The 23,445-nt window shown below is 58.0% G+C and overlaps 2 protein-coding genes across 4 annotated transcripts; one reads left to right on the forward strand and one right to left on the reverse strand.

The window, feature by feature from the left end:
- Positions 1 to 3,147: 3,147 nt before the first annotated feature.
- Positions 3,148 to 17,161, reverse strand: GALNT6 (polypeptide N-acetylgalactosaminyltransferase 6). 3 transcript variants are annotated; one of them, XM_063359343.1, is made up of 11 exons: positions 16,997 to 17,161; positions 10,792 to 11,384; positions 9,772 to 9,944; positions 8,597 to 8,746; positions 8,269 to 8,503; positions 6,868 to 6,985; positions 6,565 to 6,765; positions 5,963 to 6,094; positions 5,095 to 5,196; positions 4,819 to 4,971; positions 3,148 to 4,658 (listed from the first exon to the last, which is right to left on the reverse strand). In XM_063359343.1, exons 2-11 carry the CDS (start codon positions 11,277 to 11,279, stop codon positions 4,545 to 4,547), a joined length of 1,866 nt encoding a protein of 621 aa, XP_063215413.1. In that variant the 5' UTR covers positions 11,280 to 11,384; positions 16,997 to 17,161; the 3' UTR covers positions 3,148 to 4,544. The 3 variants fall into 3 exon arrangements, with proteins under 3 accessions (XP_063215413.1, XP_063215411.1, XP_063215412.1); XM_063359341.1 differs by having other exon boundaries at positions 8,269 to 8,746; XM_063359342.1 differs by lacking the exon at positions 16,997 to 17,161 and adding an exon at positions 14,249 to 14,286 and having other exon boundaries at positions 8,269 to 8,746.
- On the forward strand, positions 16,227 to 21,785 carry LOC134526976 (TRAF family member-associated NF-kappa-B activator-like). The gene is made up of 4 exons (XM_063359344.1): positions 16,227 to 16,352; positions 17,998 to 18,120; positions 19,088 to 19,620; positions 20,693 to 21,785. The coding sequence occupies exons 1-4, from the start codon at positions 16,304 to 16,306 to the stop codon at positions 20,855 to 20,857; spliced, it is 870 nt and encodes a 289-aa protein (XP_063215414.1). The 5' UTR covers positions 16,227 to 16,303; the 3' UTR covers positions 20,858 to 21,785.
- Positions 21,786 to 23,445: the final 1,660 nt, after the last annotated feature.

Raw genomic sequence — 23,445 nt, forward strand, 5'->3', positions numbered from 1 at the left:
GTGCCTGGATCTGAGACTTTTCCTTCAGACCATCTTGGCTCCTCTGGGGGCTACTCTCAGCTCTTCCTTAGGCATTGGGGTGCCTCCTTGGCACCTCTAGGGCTGCCCTGAGGGCTGGGGGCTCTTTGTAGGGTCTCCAGGACTGTCTAGGTGTGTTTGGGGCTGCTCTGGGGCTTTTCTGGGGTCTGTGGGTAGCCTTTTGATGGCTCTGAGGTGCTACGTGTTCCCCAGTGTTCTTTCTGAGGGGTGCCTTGCTGCTTCTGCAGCGTGGCAGGGCTTCCCCAGACCCCTAAGGGCACACTCAGTGTCTCAGGGTAGCACTGGTCATTTAAAATCTATAAATTGGGTGGTTTAGGCCATCCTGGTGTCTCTGGGGATGCTCCAGGGATCTTTCCAGGCTGTTAGCATATTGCTGGGGCTGTTCTCCAGGTCTCCGAGTAGACGTCTTTGTGCTGCTTGAGCTGCTGCTGGTGTGCCGGGGCATTCCCAGTTATTCCAAGGCTCCTGCAGATTCCCTGGGCTTTTCTAGAACCTCCGAGTCACGCTCAAGAGCATCCCTCCTGGTCCCTGGGCCTGTTCTCAGCCCAACGCGGGTCCTTTCAGGGTCTGAAGGTGTCTGGCCTGAGTCTTGGCGGGGAGGGGGGGCTTTCTGGGACTTCCCAGGTGCTGCGGGGTCTCTGTGGCCGTGGTGGGTGCCCGGGGGCTGCGGGCTCCGGGACGTTCCCCACGGCGGGTGCGTCCTCAGGGCGCCGAGGCCCGACCTGCGCTGCGGGGCTGCGCGCCAGGCCCGCGGGGGGCGTTGAGGGTCCCCCGGCCCCGCTCCCGTTCCCCCCCCCCCGGCTCCGTTTTCCGGGGGGTCACGCGGGTCTCCGCGCTCCCTCCCGCGCCTGCGCCGGGGCCCGCCGTTTCCATGGCGACGGCGGCACGTAGCGAGGCGAGGGCGCTGCGCGCGCGGCCCCCGCAAGCGGGCGGGGGGAAGCCCCGCCCCCTCCCTGCGCGCGCCGCCGCCACCCGCCCCGGCCCGTTCTCCGCAGCGCCCGCTCGGACGCGGGTACGGGCCCGGTCTGCAGCCGGGCAGCTCCCCGGGGGCTCTGCCGGCGCTGACTGGGGTAAAGCCCTGAAGAAGCGAAGAAAAGCCGCCTCCGACACCCGGGGCGGAGCCGGGCGCGGCCGTTCGGGGCGCCGGGTGCCCGTGGTGGGAGAGGCGGTGTGACTTGGCTGTGCCGGCGGGGAGGGGGGTGCCGTTGCGCCCGGGTTTGGGGGGTCTGCTGGGGGCAGAGGCAGGACTCGGGTATTGGCAGCGATAAGCGCCCCTTTTCCTTCTCGGGATGGGGATAAGAGAACTGTCACTGTGTGCTCTAAGCCTGTTGTTCTTGGGAAGGGATTAAATGCGGGATTCTCTGGGCTGGAACTGTAATCGCAAAAGGAAGATGGCGAAAGAGAAGGAAACTTCCTAAGAAAAGCTGAGTTTGCGGTCATGGTCTAATGCGTGTCGATGGAGGTGTCCAGGCACACAGGAAAAAGCGTGTGGGATGGGGGGAGCGGGGGGAAGGTGGTGTGTTCCCAGCCAGATCTCTTCCTAGTGGTGCCCTGTTTTTCCTTCCTGCTATTACAGCTCTTATGGTTGCAAGGCTGGGTGGAGAATGGCTGGAGAGCAGCCCTGAGGAGAAGGACCTGGGGGTGCTGGTGGGTGAGAAGCTCAACAGGAGCCAGCGATGTGCGCTGGCAGCCCAGAGACCACCCCCATCCTGGGCTGCATCACAAGAAGCGTGGCCAGCAGGGCGAGGGAGGGGATTCTGCCCCTCTGCTCTCCTCTGGTGACACCCCACCTGGAGTACTGCGTCCAGCTCTGGAGCCCCCAACGTAAGAAGGACATGGACCTGTTCGAATAGATCCAGCGGAGGCCACAGAGATGACCAGAGGGCTGGAGCCCCTCTGCTGTGGGGACAGGCTGAGAGAGCTGGGGGGGTTCAGCCTGGAGAAGAGAAGGCTCCGGGGAGACCTTCCAGCCCCTTCCAGTCCCTCAAGGGGCTCCAGGAAAGCTGGGGAGGGACTCTGGAGCAGGGAGGGGAGCCATGGGACGAGGGGGAAGGGTTTTACACTGACAGAGGGAGATTTAGGTGAGGCATTGGGAAGAAATTGTTTGCTGTGAGGGGGGTGAGCCCCTGGCCCAGGTTGCCCAGAGAAGCTGTGGCTGCCCCATCACCACCTGTGTCCCCCCCGGCACATTCGTAGCCGCTTCCCGCGCTCGCTGCTGCCGCCCGGCGACCCAGAGCCGGTTCTGCAGCCCGGCCCGAGAGAGCGGAGGCCCGAGGGCGAGCCGACACCGCTGGTGCTCCAGCGAGCTCGCCGCCACCTGGAGCGGCTTCTGTGCCGCCCGCCTGCAGCGGCGGCCGCCCCGTCCCGCCCCGCCCGGCCCCGAGAGCGGCCACCAGCGGTCCGGTACCGGCTCCGACCATGCTCCCAGAAGCGCCCGTCAGTCCTCCGAGGTACATCTCTATGGCCCCACGGTCCTCCAGGGTACAGGAAATGCCTCTCAGTCCTCCGGAAGTTCGTCTCTATGGCACTTCAGTGCCCCCAGGTGCCAGAACTGCTCGTCAGTCTCCTGGGAATCACCTGCCTCCAGCGCTCTGCCGAAACTACAGAAAATGGCTAACAACGAACCATAAAAATACCTGAAGATTACAAAAAAACCCCAAAGCGACCACCGCGGAAATCTTCTCCACAACAACAAGCCGCCAGAACTTGAACACAAGTGGCGAGAGAACCACCAGAGGCGAGTGGGAACGCCCAAGAAGGGAAATAAACAGGGGCGTCGCTTCGCGCGCGGGGGCTGGCGGCAGGCGGGAAAAGGAGCTGCCGCTGCTGCGGCCGCCATTACGGCTGCTGGCGGGGGGGGTGCTGGCCCCGCCCCTTTCCCAGGGGATTGTGGGAAGGGCGCCGGGCGGGGACTCGGGGCCGGTGGGCGGGGACTCGGGGCCGGTGGGCGGGGACTCGGGGCCGGTGGGCGGGGACTCGGGGCCGGTGGGCGGGGACTCGGGGTATATAAGCCACGGCCTGGCGGAGGGAGCTCATTCTGCCGGGGGCTGCGGAGGGTCCGGGTCGCTGGGCGGGCGTGTTTTGGCATTTAGAAAAGCGGAGGTAAGAGGTTTGGGGTAAGTCCTTCAGGACCAGTTAGTGTCCGGCAGCCTGTAGAGTAGAAAGTCACCTTGGATGCTGCGCTCTTTTTTTTTTTTTTCAGGTCAGTAATTTTGTAATGAGCGTTCAGGGGTGCCCAGATAGTCTAATAGTACGCTTTTCATTATTTCAGGAGCACTGCATTTTCCTAGAATTCCTGATTTTATTGAAGATGGAACTGTGTTTCTTTTACCAGTTTTGCTGGTATATTATATAAGTTGCTGATATGATTTATCTTAATTGTCTAGATGATGAGATTATCTAGCAGGGCTTAGGGTGAGCATCTTGTATGCATCTGTATATGGCAGTTCAGCATTTCCCAAAAAAGCAGCAGGGACGTAAGGCGTAGTGTCGTTCAGGGCATGGGATGCCTCCTCACCTTTCCCTGTAGCCCACAGAGTACCGCGGTGTCCCTGGAGCTTTTGCAGCTTGTGGCAGGGCCCTTAAGGATTGCGTCAGGGCATCACTTATTTTATGGGTCTGTAGCAGGGCCCAGAGTCCGTGGGAAGACAGAAGACAGGCGGTGCCCACAAAATGCAGGGCACGACTTGGAAGAGCAGCTCCTGAGGAGCAGCCGACGCAGGGGCTTCAGGGTTGCAAATACGGAATGGGAGCTGTTGGGAAGAACTGGGGTTCCCTCCTTGACAGTTGCGGAGAACAGAAGGGGTTTCTAAAGTTCTGGGATGGGGGATGGCTAGGAAAGGGAGGCAGGTTCATCAGTCTTTGCATTTGGATTTGAGTGTCGATGAGGTCTGCTCTGTTCTAGTCCTTGCATGTGAGGTGAACCGGGTAGTGTTGAGGAGGAGCACGGGACTGGTGATTCCGCACAGGCGCAATGGTGATTTTGTGTTTGTTGGTGTCAGGTCCCGTAAATAATTGTTGCTGCAGCCTCTGACTCTGGAATCGGTGTGGCGCAGGTGAGTGGACTGTCACAGCACTTCTGAGGATGTGGGTGTTGTGGAAGAGATTGGCATCTACTGTTGTGAGGCACCCCCCCGCGGGATGAGCTGCACGGCTGGTCACCATCCTCCTCCTCGCTGGTTGGAGCTTACCACCCAGCTTTCGTGTGTGGGGTGGTGCAGCTGTGGTTTTCAGTGCCCGATATGAATTTAGAGTCTCTGGTTGGAGCTGGGGGTGGGGGAAGGATGAGCCGCAGCCGGGTCCCGAAGAGCATCCTTGGGCTGAGCTTGGCTTCCCTGCTCCAAAGGCACGGGACTGAGTTCAAGGCAACCGTGAAATGCAGCATATTTAAGGCTTCTGCTTTTTAAATTAAAAAAAAAAAAGGAAGTGTTTTTCTTTTTTTTTTGGATTCTGGTTTCCTGAGCGTGACTGGGGATGGCTGGGGGGCTCGGGTGCTGCTCCCCCCGCTAGGTGAAGGACCAGAGCTGGTGGGGGTCTGCTGGGTTGCAGGGAACCATTGCCGGGTGCTTCGCTCGTGCTGTCAGGCACATACCGGAGGCTGGGTTTCTAATCAGCTGGTCCTGCCGAAAAACAAAGGTGGCACCAGCTCAGCGATGCCAGCGGGAGGAGGAGGAAAGGATGTGACTGAGGGGAAGCAGCTGAGAAGCATCATCATGGTGTGGGGGGGACGATGCCACCATGCCCTTGGGTGACTCCCAGGGTGGAGACGCATCTCCTCACCTGTGTCAGGTCCCACTCCTCGTTGGCCGGCACCCTCCCAGGCTTCCCCCGGTACTGGCAGTTGCCCAGTTCAGCCGAGCCTGAGCCTGCCTGCAGGCAGAGCTCCTTCCCGATGTTGTGCCGCAGCTCCCGCTGGCTTGTGTACTCAAAATACTGGGGGGTGGGGGCAAGAGCAGAGAGCGGCTGTCAGGCTGCTGTGCCCCGAGAAAGCCACCCCTGGGGGAAAACCGGGAGTTCTGCAGGAGGGGGAACTGCTGGGGGTTGATGGGTGCCCACCTGGTTCCCCCCCATCCCATGGCAGGGGTACATGATGAGCGGTTTTCCACCATGGTTGTTCTCACCAACGTCCAGGCAGCTCTTGGTGCCCTCGTTTTTTATCTGCAACGGGGGGAGAAATGAGCGTGGGGGTTAATTGGGCTCCAAGGGCCTGGGGTAGGGATCCGCCTTGCGTTTGGGCTTTGTGGGGCACTTAATTATCGCTGTACAAACATAATCCCGGTACTAGGAGCTGTGTCCGGGTCCCCTTGTCCTCTTCAGGAGGCGAGGAACGCCCGTGCCAACGCCTCCGTCCCACCGAGTCAAAGGTGAGAGCTGCCGGGGACACGGTTTCAGGAAACGAAGGTGAATTAAAACCCGGCTGGGTGCCAGCGCCCGGCCCTCGCTGCATCCAGCAGCTGCTTCCACCTCGCCCTGGCTGAGGAGGGTTGGACTTGGACCCCCAAAATGCAGCTCGGAGGAAAAGGGCTATTTTTATTTTTTTTGGCAGCTCCATCCTGAGGGATGGAGCTGGTGCTCCATGTCCTGCCCGTCCCCAGCTTGGTTTTTCAAGCGCGCCCTGTGCATGCCAACGTCGGCATGGGGCTCCTGGAAGCTTTCAGCTTTTTCGCCCGATTTCACCCAGTGCCACGTCCCCACGGGTCCCCCACCCCGCAACTTGCCCCAAACCAGCTCTGCCGGATTCCAGCTCTTTCGCTGTCAGGCAGAGCCCCAACCGGCCCTGCCAGCTGGTGACGGACGTGGCTGCACCAAAACCCTCCTCCAGCACGAAGGTTTAAATGCAAAAACCCCAAACCCAGCCTTTTGGGGACTTCACTGCTGTGGCTATTTCTAGCCAAAGACTGAGCCCAGGCACCCTGGTACTTACCGCTCCGTAAAAGGTTGGTGTCAGGTCAGGGACGAACATCTCCGGGTAGACGGTCTGGAGGTACCAGGTGAAGTTCTTGCAGTGGAGCCGCTCCCTCAGCTTGCGCCGGTCTGTAATGTCACCATACGTCTTCTATCGACAAAGTCACGTGAGAAAATTAAACTAACCTCCGAAGCCAGCAAGGAAAAAACAGAAAAACCCCTCCCAAGCCCCGGCTCAGAGCTGAGGGGTCCCTCTTGGCTTTGTCATCATCTGTCACCAGGACCCAGACCGGTGGTGGGGTCTTCCAAGACATTCCTGGTCCCTGGCAGGTACCCTCAGCCTCCGGCCGCTCACCGAGAGGGCTGGGACACTTTGGCATCAAGCTTTTGGTGTATAAAAAAAAAAAATAAATTTAAAAATTAAAAAAAAAAAAATTATGTTTTTTCTACAAGAAAACATTATGGCCAAATAGAAAAAAAGGGCTTTTGGCTACATCTTTCCGCCTGCATCTGCTTTCCCACCTCCAGGCTGAGCCCACCTCCTCCCTCTGCTTGGGCTTTTGCTCCCAGCGGGATCAGCTCCGCCCGGGAGAGCCAGGAGCCCGCTGGCGTGGACAGTACCTCTCTGGCCATCTGCGCAGCTTGCTGGTTCCTCCGGTAGAAGATCTCCTTGTAGTCGTCCATCCAGACCTCAGCCAGGCGGACTTGGTTCCTGGAGATGACCTGGGTGCCCTTGGGGAAGGTGTGGGGGCTCTTGGAGCGGAAGACGTGACCCACCACGGAGCAAGGGATGATCTCGACTTGTCCCCCGCACTGCCAGACCTACAGGGAGGCAACGCCTGAGACATGGGGGGTCCAACCCCCCCCGTGCCCCCCAACAAAGAGCATCCCTGAAGACGCCCTTTGAAGAAGACCCAGCCTTACCCTGAAGGACATCTCCACGTTCTCACCCCCCCAGATCTCCATCTGATCGTCGTAGGAGCCGATGTGCTCGAAGTAGGACCTGGAGATGGCAAAGAGGCCACCGGCGAAGGTCGGGGACCTACGGGGGAGGGAGAAAGGAGACAAAAGTAGGGTTAAAATAAAAATAGAAAAGCGGAAGTCGTGAGTTTTGGGGACATCGTGGCACTCACGGTGGGTGTGAGCTCTCGGCAGCTGTGTCCCCCCCATCTCCCTGCCCCATCCAGCTGTGCCCCAGGTGTGGTGGCTTTGGCAGAGGGGCCGAAGGGCGGCCAGGAGGGGACGGAGGCGGCGGTGGCAGCATGACACCGAGGGGCCTCGCCACCGCTCTCGCCTCAAAGCAAAAGGGGGATATTGTTACCAAAAACCTGTCGCCGAAAAGAAGGGGGGGAGATTAGAGCGCAGCAGCCGGCGCCCCATTCACTCCTCCGGCTTGTCTAATCTTTTCCATCTGATCTTTAGAACAGGCTGGAACAGAAACTTGCTTTTATTCAGGAAAAATCAAAAATAAAAAAAAGGATACTCTGAGCTGCTGCGTTCCTGCCGAGCGGAGATGAGACGCTGCCAGGAGCCAAACCGGTGGCTCGTGGTAAAAGGGACCTTTATTGGGACGGGGACGTCTCCCGGGTGACCTCCGCACAAAGCCAGCCCGGCCGCCCGCCAGGGACGGGATGCGGACGGGGCCAGGCAGGGTGTCCGGTATCTCCCGGTGGGAGCACCCAGCTTATTGTGGGGCACCGATGGAGAAGTACAGGGGGAAAAAACATTCAGGGTTTCTCTGCAGGCAAAATAGGGGGTAAAATAGGGGGTTTGGTACAGTCCAATCCGCAGGTGACATCTTCTTGCTGCTGTGCCAGTGCTGGTGCCCACCCTGTGCCCAGGTAGGTGGGTATCCAGGAGTGAGAAGATGCAAGACAGCAATTAAATCCTTAATAAAAGACTTTGCACGAGCAGAGAGATGGCTGGAGGTGACTCAAAGGTGGTTTTGTGAGAGGTTTGTGTTCACCAAACCCCAGTGGGGGTTTCTCCTCTCTGACTGGGGCTGGGCATCCTCTCCTGGGTACAAACCACCCGAGATCCCTCAAGCCAAGCTCCACTGGGAAGGGACAACGTCACCCATCCGGAGGCACCAAAACAAACAGGAAAAAAACCAATTTGTTGGAAAAAGGAGCAAAAATAACTGGAGTGAGGGGCAGTTTCCTGGCACAGGGCACCCAGCTCTTTGCCACCCCTGGCAGTCCCTCCAGAAGCACGCTCAGCCCTTTCGTTTTGCAGCCTTTGGGTCTGGACACAGCGTTCCCAGGGCTCATCCAGCCTTTGTTCCCATCACACCAGTTTCGAAGGGGATATAAATCGATGGCTTACTTGATGGGGAAGGTCTCATCCTTTCTCTGCTGCCTCTCCTGGGGCGGGACGATCTCCCAGCCAAAAGTCAGGCTCCAGTCGAAGTTGCCCCGGCTGTGCTGTTTGCCGTTCTGGATGGGCTTGGAGAACTCGAAGGTGTTGAGATCGATGGTGGCAATGTCAGGGCTTACGACGGCCGTGGGCTCTTCGGCAATGCGGGATAAGAGGGGCTCCAGCCAGCCGTGGAAACACTCGCCTGGGACATCGGGGAGGGTTTGGCCGTTGAATGGGGACGACTTCACCCCCCTCACTGGCTCCCTGGGGACCCTGGGAGGTGGTGGGTACTCACAGTGGGCATCCAGGAAGGTGAGGACCTCCCCGCTGGCCACGCTGGCCCCCAGCAGCCGTGCTGTGATCAGCCCTTTCCGCTCCTTCTGCCGCACGACGCGCACGATCTGGAGCTGCTCCACGTAACGATCCAGCTCATCCTTCAGGTAGTCTGGGGAGGGGGGGAAAGAGGAACTGGCTCCGTCAGAGGGGGGAGATGACGGTCCCTGCGCCCCACCAGCCCACCCTGCTGCCCCCATCCCACCCCGTTCCATCACCTGCTGCTCACACCCCGCACCCGGGTTCAGATCCGGGGACACGCAGAGTCTCCTTTCCCCAAAATCCAAAAATAGTTTTGGCTGAAGAAAGTGGGTTTTGCAAAGGAGCCGGTCTAATCCCCCACCAAAGAGGGATTAGAGCAACAACGGGGCGAGAAAGTCTCATGCCCTGTGGCTAAAGCGTCACCAGGACGGGGCTGCCACCGCGGGAAGAGAGAGCAGACAAGGTGTCCCCTGGGAAATGGGGATTTCTCTCCTTCCTCGGCAGATGCAGCCAAGCCAAAAGCTGGGAATGGCCCAGCGAGAGCTGGGATGTCCACAGACCCGTCCTGAGGAGGGACCCTACGTCTCACCAGCATCTCGCCCGTGTCCCCACCACAGTGGGAGCCAAGCTCACGGGCGATAACGCCCTGCACCGCCCCGCGGTCTCTGCTCCTTGGGAGCCCGTGCAGACACCGTGGGCGGAAAGGGAGTGTTTATCTCTGGGGCGAGGACAAAGTCCGCTCCCCTCCAGCGCCCCGACGCTGAACCACATCGTTAACTTGCTCTGGGTGTAGCTAATGAGGATTGCAGCCTGGCAGGCACACCGGCCGGCAGATGAGGCATTTGCAGGATGCTGGAGGAGCGCCCGGTTTTTCTCCAGGGCTGGGTTAACGGCAGCGCTGGAGAAGGGAAAATCCCCAAGGGCGCTCTGGGGCGTATGCGAAGCAACGTGGAAGAGTTGTTGGATGCATCCCGGGAGAGCTGGCATGAGCCGCTTCTCCTCCGAGTGGTTCGGAACCGCTGCTCCCAGGAATGGAAAGACGCTTGGCATCTCCCCGCATCCCTCCGGCTCCTGCATCCCTCCGGCTCCCGCATCCCTGCCACAGGTCCTGCATTCCACCACAGCTCCCACATCCCTGCCACGGCTCCCACCCACCGTCGGTGCTGGCGTCGTCCACCAAGATGATCTCCTTGAGCAGGAGGGCCGGGGAGGCGTGCAGGACGCTGTACACCGTCCGCAGCAGCGTGGACCAAGCTTCGTTATGAAAGACGATGACGACGCTGGTGGTGGGCAGGGGGGGGCACCGCTTGAATTTCTGGTCGATGCACCTCCAAGAGAGAAAAGCAGCGGTCTAAGCAAGACAGGGACGGGGGCCACGGCAGAAACACCCCTCGTGCCCCTCAAACCCCACGGCAGCAGGGCGGCTCCTGGCCCCGGCGGCTCTCAGCTCGTCACCGCTTTGATTTCAATGGATTTCTACCTCTCCCCCCGCCGCCAGTCGAGTGAATCCCATTCCTGCCGCCCGCCTGGCCCCCATGTCCCCCCCATTGTCACCGCTACACCTGCTAAGCACGGATAATCGCCTGCCGGCGGGGGGGCAGGGGGGCCGCTTTGCATGCCAGGGCTGAGTTTCTACCTCCTATTCAAGCCTTTTTTTTCCCCAGCCCAAAATCCCCAGCCCACCCCCCCGAGCAGACAGGGGTCGGGGGGGGGCATGCTTTAATCTGGCAGCCCATGGCTGGCGGGCAGGCGAGGAAATCTCTCCAGTTTATGCTGCTTTTCTCGCTCCCCCCCCGGCCCCGACCCCAGCGGGATCTGAGGCTGTTCCACTCGGCTAAGAAAAGAAAAAGTCCGATTACTGGAGCCGGCTGAAATAAAAGAGGGAGAGGAGGGAAAGGGGGGGGGAAGATGCCGGAGCCACCCAGCTGTGAGCAGGTACACAGAGACACAAAGAGCCGCCGCTGGCTTTGGCCCATTGCTGTTAAAAACCAACCCCAAGAGGACAAAAATTATGGAAAAAATAATAATAAATATAGGTATTTTTTCAGCCCTCGCTCTGTTTGATCCTCTGCCACGCTCGGTGACATCCCGCTCCTGATCTGCTTTTATGTCCCCTTAAACTTGCCCCCTCCCGGGAGCCGATGGACCCCCACGGCTCTGGGGGAGGGCTCTTACTCCGGCGGGCGGCTGTCGGGTCCCAGCGCTCGCTGGAGGGAGATGCGGTCGCTGGCGAAGGCGTTGAAGCAATGCTTCTCGTAACCTCGCTCCTTCTCCTTCGTCTCCTCTGGCGTCCAGCGATCCTTTTTGAAGGCTTTGCCATCGGCTCCGGGGCTGGCGGGGTCTTGGGGGGGTCTCTCCATCAGCGGCCGAAGCTCTGCAGCCGTGTAGACGCCGGGGGGGCAGGAGCGGGCGCTGGGCAGAGGTTCCTCCTGCCGAACCGGAGCCCCGATCTGCAGCTTCGGCATCGAGTCTCGGATGTTGTTGACGGCCCCCAGCATCAGGTCCAGGACTTGGTCCTTCCCCTGGACGATGTTTTTCAGCCAGGGCTCCTCGCTCGGGTCCTTGTTCCCCACATCCTTCTGCAGGATGAAGAGGAAGATGACGAAGACGGCACCTGCCAAAGCCACCTTCAAGGGGCTGTAACGTCTCCGGAAGAGCCTCATTTTATTTTTTCGTGTGGTTTCCGGAGGGTCCTCCCTGCGGCGACGGGTGTTTCAGGGCCGTGGGGTCTCAGGGTGCTTCATGATGCTCTGGCTCCGCTCTGCTAGCTGGGGGAGAAGGAGAAACACCCGCAGGTTAATTCACAGACTGGATGCACTTTGGGTGCATCCCCTTGATGGTACTATTAATTATATATTAATACAAAATTCATTCCCTGCTACGGAGCAGGTGAGACCCCTGCAATCCCCTCCAGCCCGCAAACCCACACTGAAAATAAAACATCAGGAAAAAAAAAGTGAGGTTTGAAAGTTGCCGTGAAATGTCCTGGATCTGGCCATCACGAGCGTGGGACGTCCCCAGCAGTTCCTCCTGCGACCGAGCCGGCTGCGGCATCCCCCCCCCCGCCACTTCCCCACGCACGCCGGGACCACCAGAACGAAGCTAAAATTTGCCGAAATATTTGTGGCTGCATGGAAAAAAGCCTTTCCCTGGGTATTTTCCCTGCCTGCAGCGTCGCTGGGAAGGAAACAAGACCCCGCGGGGCTGCGGTTTTGGCTGAAGATTCGGTGTGCGGTGCCCTGCCTGGCGCGGTGGCCACCGAGAGCTCAGCCCTGGCTACAAAGTCTCCGCTGCGACCCGGCGAAAGCACCGTGACCGGCTGAGCTTTCCCACCACCAGCAAACCTCCCGTGGCTGCTCTTTGTGAGCCGCTGCCGCCGGAGCATGGAGAAGCTCCGCGGGAGCCATTCACTGGCATCTCCTCCTCCTCCTCCTCCTCCGCTTCGGGGTCCCCCCCTCCTCCTTTATTTCTTTTTTTGTTTTTTTCTTTTTTCCCTTTTCTTTTTATCGCCTTGGAAATGGTGCGGCCCCGGAGCGGAGCAGGGCACCTGCCAGCAACTTCAAGGGCGAGGGAGCTTCGGCTGGTGAAGGAGGAAGGACGAGGCGGTCCCCGGGGTCACCGCCTTCAGCGCTGTGGGGATCAAAGCCGTGGCCGGACCACGCTTCACTGCCAAGGGCGACCGTTCCCGAGTCACGGCAGGACCGAGCGGCACCAGCTCCACGGGGAAGGGCAGGGGGAAAAAAAGCAGAATTAAGGAAAAAAAAAAAAAAAATCCACCTCAATTTCTGCTTGTATCTGAGCAAAGATGCTCCCGCTTGCGCTGCTGAGACCTGCTGCTTTCATTGCATGGCGCAAGCCGCTGTCGTGCAAGGAGTCAAGCGGTGAAGAGCAGTCCCTTTTTGGGGAGGAAAACCCTGTTTCCACTATCTCTACATCTCTCTGAGAGTCTTCTTCCTGCCACATCGCTGTGACTAACGCAACCACGTAACGAAGCACGCTCGTTAGCTGTGCGATGCTATAAACCCCAGGGCGGCACTTGGGCAAGGGTTCGTGCACAACAGCGCGTGCCAGCTCCCGAGGGGGCTCCAACCCCAACCTCCCCCCCCAGGCCCTTCCCAAAAAACCCCCAAAACCAAAATACCGCCCCCCCCCAAATACTCTAATAAGCGCGGGGGTGGATTTTGCAACGAGCTCCTTGTACTCTCTGCCCCCAGTCCAGGGGCCGATGCTGCTCCAGCCCATCCAGCCCATCCCAAAAATCCCATGTGGGGATGGCGCTCACCCTCCTCCCGGGAAAACCAGCCCCAAAATTACCCGGGGGAGCCCGTGGGGTTCAAAAAAGGGGAAAAAGGGGGTTTTGGTGGGAATTTGGTGGCGTCTGGAGCGTTCTCTGCGGCGCGGGAGGAAGGAATTGCGGGAAGAGGGGGAAATCGAGAGAGAGTTCCCCAGCAGACGGGGCAAAAAAAAGGGGGAAAATCAGTCAAATCAAATAAAATCAAATCAATGCTGACATGACGCTGGGAGCAAACAGAGTGGCTGCCATCAACGTGGCCATGCGCTCCACGTGGCAGCGAGCCCGTGGCCACCACCGCGACGTCAGAAGCCGTCGGGATTGCAGAAAGCCAAGGGCGGGAAGCAGGGGGCAATCCTGGACACCCCCCAACCCCACCACCGGCAGTGAGCGGGGCAAAGCTGGGTCCGGTACCGGTGGTGCCAGGAAACAGTTGGTGCTGCTGGTGGGATTCAGCTCCTCGCGCCGGAGGATCGCGGCATGGCGCTGGTTTTAGGAACCGGTGATGCTGGGGGGTGCGAGGGGAAGGTGGGGGGGTCCCGTGGGGTTCCCACCATCGAGGTGCTGGACCCTCCCCGGTTGGGATGAGTCTTCAGGGTCCCGGACCCGCTCCCGGTGATGGGGGGCCGGGACCCCCAGAGACGGGCTGGGGGGCAGCTCTGCCCCGCCGGGGGTGGGAGCTGGGATGCCCCGTGGGGGTGGGAGGGGGCCGGATCCTGCTCTCCGCGGTGCATGGAGCCATGCAGCCCCGTGGGGGGGTCCAGCTCGGGCCCCCCTTCCCCGGGGGGCTCCATCTCGGGACCCCAGACCCTTCCAGAGGGCTCCACACCGGACACCCTGGCCCCTTCCCTGGGGGAGCTCCGCACCGGGACCTCCCGGGTCCCCTTTCCCGGGGGAGGGGGGTTGTTCCACACCGGGACCGCCCGGACCCGCTTGCCCGGGGCGGGAACTCCGCACTGGGACCCCCCGGACCCTTTGCCCCGGGGGGGATGCTCCGCACCGGGACCCCCCAGCTCCGCCTTCCCACGGGGCGGGGGCTCCGCACCGGGAACCCCAGGACCAGACCCCCTTCCCCCGGGGTAGGGGAGGAAGCTCCGCACCGGCACCCCCCGCCTCTTTCCCGGAGGGGGCTCCGCACCGGCACCTGCACCCTCAAACCGGGCTCCGCACCGGGGTCCCCCGGCTTCCCCTACCCTTGAGGCGGAGGCTCCGGACCAGCCCCTTTCCCCAGTGCGCACGGGCACGCCCGGTGCACGGGGACGGGACCGGGACCGGGACCGGGACCGGGACCGGGACCGGGACCCCCTTCACTCCCCCTACCCCGTCCCCGTCCCCGCTCACCCGGTTCGGCGGCGGCGGCGGCGCGCGCGGGCCGCAGGTGCGGTCTCGGCGGGGCGGGGCGGGGCGGGGCGGGGCGGGGCGGGGCGGGGCGGGGCGGAGCGGGCGCGCGCGGGCGGGGCGGGGCCACCGCTGCCACCTGCCGCCGCCCCGGGGTACAGGTGCACGAGGTGGGGGGGGGGGGGCGGTGTCGCGGCGCGGTCCTAGCGCCGACCCCCGGCCGAGCCACGCCGCGGTCCTAGCGCCGCCCGACGGACGCGCGACGGCCTCACGGCGGGGGGCGACGGCGGCCTGAGAGCGGGGGTACCGACGGGGACGGGGGTCTGTGGGGGCCGTGGGCACGGGGGGTGCCGTGAGTGGGAGCGGCCCATAGGCCTGACACCTGGGGCGCAGGGGGTGCCGGGGTCATAGGGGCCTGGCACTGGGGGTGCTGCGAGCCACAGGGGCCTATAGAAGCCACAAGGGCCACAGGGGCCTGGCACTTGGGGTGCCGGGAGCCACAGGGGCCTATAGAAGCCACAAGGGCCACAGGGGCCTGGCACTTGGGGTGCCGCGAGCCACAGGGGCCTATAGAAGCGACAAGGGCCACAGGGGCCTGGCACTGGGGGTGCCGGGAGCCACAGGGGCCTATAGAAGCCACAAGGGCCACAGGGGCCTGACACTGGGAGTGCCGCGAGCCACAGGGGCCTATAGAGGCCATAGGGGCCTGCCCCCAGGTGTGCTGGGGGTCAGTAAAGGCCTGGCAGTAGGGGTGCTGCTGGGAGGTATAGGTCCTGTACTGCCCATGGCATGGTGCCCTTCCTACCCAGCCTGCCCCTCAGTTCGTGCCACGTTTGTTGTTATTATTCTTATATAGTAATTATTCCGCAGGTGCTGCGGAGCCTCCTGAGCTTCCTGGCTCTGGGGCAGGGGTTCACCGTGGATGGGAGTTTATTTACCATCGTTTATACCAAGATGCAATCATAATTTTTGTGAGCACACCGGTTCCTATAAATAGACTGTCAACATGGGAACTTGCTAATTATTCCCATCCCTCTGTGTCATCCCTTATTAGCCACGATCTTCCCATTGACCTGCTGATTGCACCAGCTGCTGCTCTCCACCGGTGCCCTGAGCCCAAGCCTGGGGACAGGGCCATGACACCCCCGGTGTGCGATGCAGCGGCAGCCCCAAAGGATGAGCCCCCCGCTCCCAGCACCCCGTTTCCTGCCTCCTCAAGGCCCGTCCTTAACACTAGATGGTGGTATCTTCATGAAGCTTCTGCCTGAGGATCAGCAGCTGCTAGGCACCGTACAAAAACTCCCTGGAAAAGCCAGGTGAGATATTGGTGGTGTGAAAGAGCCGCCCAAAGCCGCTTCAGGGACTATGTGACAGCTACAAGCCCTTCGGCAGGGGATTCCTGCGCTTGCAAGGAAGGGCATGAGCAGTCCCCAAGCCTCCTGTGCACCCCAGGAGAGGCTGTGGTTGAGACACGTAGGAGGGTGATGGGGAAAACCCCAGCGGCTTCTCCGGGATCCCGGAGGGATGAGCCCTGGGCAGGTTTTAATCACCCAGCTGAGGATTTAGCCTTGTCTCCTGTGCTGTACAGAGGATTTGGGGGATTTGACCTGCGGCAGAGTGAGTATTAATTTGGATTATTGGGATATTAGCTTGAATATTAGCTCCCTTACAGGGGATAAGTGAGGCAGGACTCCAGGGCACCGCAGACGCACAAATACCCAGCAGCCTCCACGTTATAGCACTAACGAGTCACTAGAGAAAGGTGGGGGGAAACTGAGTCACTGAAAAGGCACCTGCCTCACGGGTGCGATGCAGAGAAGAGCCAACACTCACCCGCCATGAGGCCACCCTTGGCCTTCATAATCATCTCCTGTGCTTTTCAGTGCTAAATTTAAACCCTGGGTTTGCGCAGCGGCTGCCTGTAATTCACTGCCGCTTTGTTTCCTGCCTCGCCGTCATGCAGAAGTTTCGCTCTTAGCACACAAACTGCAGGGGAAATTCCCTACCCCCAAGTTTGCTGCTGCTGAACTTTTTTTCAGCTGCAACTCGCTGAGCCCGATGTCGCGCCGCGGCTGCCCAGCCGGGGGAAGGAGGGCCCCCCGCCAGAGTAAGTGGCTTCTGTGGAAGATGGAGCTTTTTTGGCTTCACAGGGTCCACGCCGGGCCCTGTCGCGGGGGATGGGGTGGGGATGGGCTTTTCACCGCGTCAAGCCAGCCCTGTTCCCTGGCACTGAGGGAGAACGCGGCTGAAGGCAGGTCCTGCCCCTCTGAGTTGCTCGGTGAACCCTGAGCATCCGATTTCCCCAGGATTTTTGTGTTCTGGGATTGCTTCCTTTAATTGCAATTTGTGAAAGGCTTTTCAAGTTATGCAGGAGATTAAAAATCGCCTGGTGCACCGTCCACCTAGTGTCACAAAAGTAATTTGGGGGAAATGAAGAAGCAGTTAACTACTGAAAAAACCAGCGGGGATCGTACAAAATCGATACAGGCTTGCTTGGGTATGACAGCTCCAAATCACACTCTTCTTAATAATTAATTGGCATAGCTATATATAACTCTCAGACAAAATATATCCTCTTAACCTTTAATTTGATATGTTAGCTCTGGAGTTAGCTGCTTTGGAGGGTGCAAAATGTTTATCCTTGGCTTTTAAGAAAAATTTTAAGAATTTTTCAACCAAACAGCTGAAAACATGATGCAGTCACAGTGGTGTGAGAAGCGCAGAAATACCTGCACTGGAAGTGAACCTTACCATTTTGTCTGCAGTTTTCCTTGCGCCGGGTGCGTTTCCTTCGGGCCGGTCGGGATTTCTGCCTTTTCGCCCCTACTGGGGAATCCACATCACCCCGGGTGTCAGAGGAGGCCCCATCAAACCCATCAGCCAAGCCCCTAATTACAGAGCCGGAGCTTAAATTTGCAGCGCTGAGCGGTAGCGAACCTGGAAAATATGACAGGAAGCAAAGCCGATTTGCATATTTATGCTAATCGGGATCGCACGAATCTTTCAAATTAAAATGTACTTTGCAGATGGCTTGCAGATTTGTATCGAGCTTTGGTTTTATTTATTATCTTTCAGACTGGTAATAATTGGTGCAATATGGTAAAACTGGAAAGTCTAATCCACAATACAGCTGTTAAAGCAAGGAGAAATGTGCTGAACACAATGCAGAGAGATTTTTCTTTGTAGTAACAATATTTGGTTAACGCATACTGTGTGGGCATGAGCTACATTTTAACTTGCAGGGTGTTTTGGAGAGCAGAAGGGGCAGCTCGGGGCTGAGCATCTTGAGAAAAGGGAATTGTGCCCCCATGCTTGGGCGTGGTTGCTTGTTCGGATTTGTTGTTGGGAGTTTGCTCTCATGCCACTGCACAAAAAATTAGACCCCTTGGTGCTAAGTGAATGGGAAATGCAACTTTTTCCAGGTAGATTTTTCAATAAATGGGACTTTTTGGTCGGTTGGAGCTGAGCTCGTGGCAGCTGCGGGCTGAGGGGTGGAAAAGCCCAACTTGACTGTTCAGTTAACCCCTGACTTGGACAGAATCACTTCCCTTTTCAGTTTTTTTTCTGTGTAAATTGTAAGAGAAGTGGGAGTGCTTCTTTCTTTGCAGTCCCATGGTCATGAGCACGTGGGATCTCAAGGGATCCTGCAGCACCACTGAGCCCAGTCCTCCCCATCCCACCAGCTCGGGGTAACCTCGCCGCCTTTGGGCAACACACAGCTGGTCACTTCCTCTTGCTTTTCTCCTGATCAGGCACGATGGAGATGGAAGAAATATTCCTCCAGCTCTGTGAGGAGGTCGCCAGACTGCAGGATTTGTGCACCAAGCAGGGCCAGCTCCTCCAGAAGCTGACGGCCAGGAAGGGACCCGTCCTCGGTAAGATGCGGGGCCGGGCAGAGTGCATTGAAACTGCAGATCCAGGCTGACAAATGTAATTTGAACCTTTGTCCTGATGCTGGCAAGGAGTTTGCTGGGGAAAGTGGGGCTTATGTGAAGCCGGTTGAAGACAGAAGTGTGCTCTGCAACCCGTGCTGGCTGGCGTGGCTTTTTGGCTTCGCCGTCTCCATCAAATGTGGAGTAATGTGTGCGTGTGTCTGCTTAGAGTCATGTTAAAACCGCCGCAGGTGTGCTGCTGCTTATTCACACCTCTTGCCCCTGGGGAGAGGGGGAAGGAGCGTGGGGCAGATGGTACCCTTTGCCTCGAGCAGTTTTGGGAAGCAGGGGTGGCAGTGCAGCCTCCAAAGCCTGGAAACCACCTGGGGAAATGTTCTCGCCCTCCCCAGCGAGAAATCTCCCTCCTGGTCCCCCAGCTGTGGTCCATGCACTCGTCTGTCCCCCGCAAGCAGTCACATCACTCCCGCAGGGTGTTTTCTGTGGTCAGGAGGGATTGGCTCGGGCAAACGACTGCCATGTGCTGCAAAACCAGCTGCCGGGCCGGCCATCATGCTCCCCACCCCTGCACTCGCCTCCTTTCCCTACAGCTCCGCCGTCTGTGTGTCCTTCCCGGGGCTTGTGCGCAAATAAATGTCTCCAAAGAGGACGCAAACCAAAGCCGTTACTGGAATCAGCCCAGCTTTTGGGGATGCGGTGATGTCTCAACATCTCCTAAGGTAGCTAACACTCCTCTGACTCTCAGCCCTCTCTGGCGGTCCTCACATGCCTTTTCTTCGCTGGTCCAGCCTCCTCGTATTTAGTCGAGCGATGGGGACAGGCGAGCTTTGCCAGCAAGGAGGTAGCGCCCAGTTGTTTCGCAAGCGCAAGAGGAAAGTGAGGCAATGGGAAGGGAAAACACAAACGCTGTTAAGCCCCAGGAATGACTGCTCTGGCTTGCTTTCTTTCAAAGATATCCCTGTGTCGCTGCCGATCCAGTGCACGGAGGATATGGTCACAGAGGAAGGCGAAAGGCCACCGGACAGCCACCAGAAATGCTCTGAGGCCCCAGTATCTGCCACCTCCAACCTGGAGGGCTCTGCTCATCCCCTGGTGCAGCCGCATGCTGCTGGCATGTTGCCCGGCTTCGATGGCAAGTACTCACCAAGTGCCGTGAATGGCAGCGTCTTCGGCGTTGGAACTGGAGGAGCAGCTCTTGCCCTAGCTTTTGGCAGCAACAAGGCGGAGAGGAGCGAGAGGGTGGATATAAACATGTGGCTGAAAACCTGTAGGATGCTTCCAACTGTGAAAGCCCCCAAAGAAGAAGTGAGAGCTTGCTGCAGGCCGCAGGAGTTTGCGGCACCAAACCCAGTTGTCGGGGACTCCTTCCTGACTCTTCTGGACCTCTATGAAGCCCCAGAAGCCCTTCAGAGGGAAGATGATCCCAGGGAAAGCGTTCTGCCTGCTGAGGCTAACGTCCCGGTAGAGATCCGAGGACCCATGAAGGTAAATTGTGAGGCTTGACGGGGAGTTTTGTCTGTGACTTTTGCGTGCTCTTCCTGGCGTAATGGCACGTGTCAGACTTCAGCATCCCCTCCATCAGCCCTGCTGTAGCACTTGGGAAGCTGTGGCAGAGTGGAGGTTTAGAGTTACGTCCTGAAAAGGTCTCTAGGCACCCGATTCTCCGGTTCCCAGGGGAATTAGGTAAATAAAAGCCCCTGGGATCTGGCTGCCAAGCAGCACCTGAGGCATTTTGGAGAAGTCCCTCCCGTGATCCTTTCTGAGGCAATGAGGAACCCTTGAAGCAGCCGATCCAGTCTCGGGGGGAAGAACTGTATCGACCTCCTTTGGATCTGCAAATTGAATGAGCTCTTAAATATTTCCTTTATTCTCTTTGATTTGTGTGCCCTGAAAAGGATGATTTCTAAAGACATCCTAAACTCTGTCCTCCTAGTAGGCCTTCACAATGTGTGTTACGGGTGGGACACCAACGCTGAACTTACCAGTGAGGGTTCCTGTAATGCCAAGCCCATTTCCTTTCATTTCTTCTTCCAAATGAGGCCCTTAAAAATTATTTCACGACTGCCGTGTCTACATATTCATGGGGAAAGCTATTGATTTTCATCCTGGGCTATATTTAGAAGCTAGTTTCTTTTTAAGAAGAAAGAGAAGAAAGAAAGTGGAAGCGGTGTCTGTCTGGTAAAGCCCTAATGTGCCTTATCAGCACTTAAATGATAATGGCACAAAAAGGAAATTACAAATGCACGCCAGTTTGCTTCTTACAAAAGCACTTTTCTCATGTTCTGGCTTGGATAGTGATTGTAGCTGCTGAGGGATAAGCGATGGGGGATGCTCAGGTGCCATACGGATCCTCCGGTGGATGTTGGTGAGGATGGAGCGAGGAGGGACTCCAGCCCTTAGCCCAGCCTTTCTGTGGGCACAAAAATGCGGTGTCTGCTTTTGGAGGCTGCGCGTCAGCGTGGCAGATGCCAGGATGGAGGCTGGACACAGCTGGGGGCGTGAAAAGAGGCTGCTTCTGCCGTTCCCACTGACCGCTTTTCCCCTTCGCTCCTCGCAGATGTCCTGGACGCCGGGCTGGATGCTGGAGGACGGCACGCTCGGGCAAGGCGCCGTCCTCGCCTCCGAGGATGCTCAGGCTTGTGACATTTGCCAGGAGATTTTCCCATTGGACGCCGTGGGCCAAGCAGACTATTTAAAGCACGTCTTAGCCCATATGAAGTAGGGCTTGTCTTCATGGTCGGAAATCTGCATATTTGCACCTCAACCAACGTGATGGGCCACCTGAGCTGACCTCTGGACCTTCACGAGATCCTGCCGCTGGCTTTGAGCGGGGCCAGCTCAGGTGGCAGTCCTCTTCCCTGTAATCCAGCGTGCTCCCAAACTCAGTCCCTGATGCACTGCTTGAGGGGCCAGCTGAAGGCCCTGGGTGTGTTTTGGCTTTTTGAGCTTCATGGATATCAAAGCAGCTTCTGTCCTGGGGTCTGGGCTTGTGTGGGGCTGAGCAGGGGAGCTGTAACTCAACAGGAAATGGAACTTTATCAAAATTCACCTTTAACTGAGTAGAAAAGAATTTTCCACAAATAGCCAGGGATGTTTGAAAAGTCACATTGGCGTTTTCCAAGAGCATGGAAGGTTGGGTGGGAGAATCGTGAGGTTTTCACGGTCACTAAACCTGAATTGGCCTTTTGAGAGAGGCTCAATGGCGCGATGACGGGGACTGGATCACACCTTCCGTGTGTGTCCCAGAGGGGCATAACCGAGAGCTCTTCTCACTGCTATTAAAACCTCATCAGCTCCAATTTATGGAATTGAATTGATCCCTCTCCAGGTGGGAGGAGGCTTATCAGCACCCATCGGCACGGGGTCGTCTCTCCTGGCTCAGGTCCCGCCGTGTTTGGAGAGCAGCAGAGCAGAAAGGGGCTCCTGCAGCGCGGGGAGGTGACTGACACGGGTGTTATTGTCCCCAGTTTCTATGAGGTCTCTTGGGGAAAACGTCTTTTGAACGACCGGCTCTGGGAGGCGGTGGGAGGGACGGGGGCATGCGGAGGGTGCAGCTTCTGGTCCCAGAGCTGGGTGAACCTCGCCGGGCTGTGGTTTGCCCTCAAGTAAGGTTTTAATCTCGTCCTGAACAACAGGAGCAAGTAATTGCCTGCAAGTAATTGCCTGACTCCGACAGCAGGAGGGTGCCATCCACGCAACTGGAATTAAGATTATATTAGTTCACCATCAGCACCGGTAGTTTGACCGTTACGTAGCACTCTCCGCCAGTGGCTGCCTGTGTGTTTTGCAAAGGAATTCACCTGCAGAGGTGGGGAAACTGAGGCACGCAGCATGGATTAGTTCCAAATCCTCAAATAGGCCTTTTTATTTCTTTGGAGAAACCTCATCTCAGGCCTTTGTGTTTTTCAAGTTGCTTCTGAAATGGATTTGGCATCCCATCTTTGAGGCAACTTGCATTGAAACCAACAGCCAGATTCTCCTCTGCTTCCATGGATCGGGGCTAATTGCGATCTCCGGCATCTCATCTTCAGCAGCACAGATAATAGTCATGACTCAAGTCTCTTCCCAGAAGTGGAGCCGCGTTTATGAATTTGCTGGGACTGTGGCGGAGCTGATGACAAACATCTGTGCGTCCCCAGGATCTCGTCCTTTCAGACAAGGTGGGGACCGATGTGGACGGGGCAGGCTCCAGGCTGGCAGCGCCGGGCTCCCTGCTTCGCTGGGGCTTCGTGTGGGGAGAAGCCATTTCTCCAAGGACTTTTCCGAGACAAATCCTACGGCTTCTTTCTTTAGAGCCACAGCTTTGAGTTTGGTTCCTCTGTTCACGTGGATATCGGAGCTGTTTTCTGCCCAGGGCAGAATCAGGACCTTTATTTCACTGAAAGTCGAAGGGGGTTTTATCAACGTCACGGTGCAACTTTCGCACTACCATCTCCTGCTCCAGGTTTCCTCCTGTGGTTTCCTCAAATCAGTTAGCTGGTGGGATGATTTTGGAGTGTTTTGTGCTTTTCTATTGGGCCTGGAAGAAAATATAATTTCCCAGTGTGCCGAGTTCCTGGAAACGCCAGATCTGAAAGCGAACTGGAGCAAGGAGAGACATAAATTTTGGCATAAAATTGTAACAGCCACTCAGAGTTTGCCGGAAGGAAGAAAACCAGCCTGGTTCTTTTCGCTTTGGGAGCGTGGCCGGTAAATTTAATTTAAAAATCGCAAGCACAGATGGCTTTTCTCAAGAGTCAAAGCAACCGTGGCGCAGCGCTGGTTTCCGTGAGCGGCTGCGGCACCGTATTGCCCAAAACGATGTGAAAAATCCCACCGGGTGTGTTTGGGGGTCACCCCTGCCGAAATCTGGGCCCGATGCTCCATCCCTGGTGACTCGGGACAGTCGAGCACCTGAAGTGCAACAAACTTCGCTTTGCAGCTTGGCCTTTCCCAACGCGCTTCTTTATATTTTTAGTTGTCGCGTTGTACGGTGTAATTAGTCACCCCCTTCCCAGCCAGATGGTCCACAATGACACAGGAGCTGCTTTTTTTAATCCAGCACTTTCCACTGGCGTGAAGGCGCCTCTGCTTCCTAAATAACCTTAAATACAGGGTGCTTCTCTTAGCTGCGGAGAGTGGGTGGGATGTTATTGTTTTTGCCCAGGTTCGGCTCCCGGGTGGGTGTCATTTCGGAAAAGGCAGGAGCTGGGCGAGGGCAGTTTCCCGTAAGGAGACATTGGAAAATCAAGACTGGATTAAACCTGCTTCAATTCTTGCTGCGGGGCGTATGCGTCGGGCAAGCACGGGAGCGTGTGCATCCTCCCTTGG

This window comes from Chroicocephalus ridibundus, chromosome 24 (assembly GCF_963924245.1).
Source record: "Chroicocephalus ridibundus chromosome 24, bChrRid1.1, whole genome shotgun sequence".
Taxonomy (NCBI): domain Eukaryota; kingdom Metazoa; phylum Chordata; class Aves; order Charadriiformes; family Laridae; genus Chroicocephalus; species Chroicocephalus ridibundus.

Excerpts from the sequence above, each read along its gene's own strand:
- GALNT6 (XM_063359341.1), bottom strand. The coding sequence starts at position 11,279 with ATGAGGCTCTTCCGGAGACGTTACAGCCCCTTGAAGGTGGCTTTGGCA. Across the intron at positions 9,945-10,791 it reads CCCGACAGCCGCCCGCCGGA|GTGCATCGACCAGAAATTCA; the intron begins GTAAGAGCCCTC and ends TCTCTCTTGGAG. Across the intron at positions 6,095-6,564 it reads CTGCGCAGATGGCCAGAGAG|AAGACGTATGGTGACATTAC; the intron begins GTACTGTCCACG and ends CTTTGTCGATAG.
- LOC134526976 (XM_063359344.1), top strand. The coding sequence starts at position 16,304 with ATGTCGCGCCGCGGCTGCCCAGCCGGGGGAAGGAGGGCCCCCCGCCAG. Across the intron at positions 16,353-17,997 it reads AAGGAGGGCCCCCCGCCAGA|GCACGATGGAGATGGAAGAA; the intron begins GTAAGTGGCTTC and ends TCTCCTGATCAG. Across the intron at positions 18,121-19,087 it reads CAGGAAGGGACCCGTCCTCG|ATATCCCTGTGTCGCTGCCG; the intron begins GTAAGATGCGGG and ends TTTCTTTCAAAG.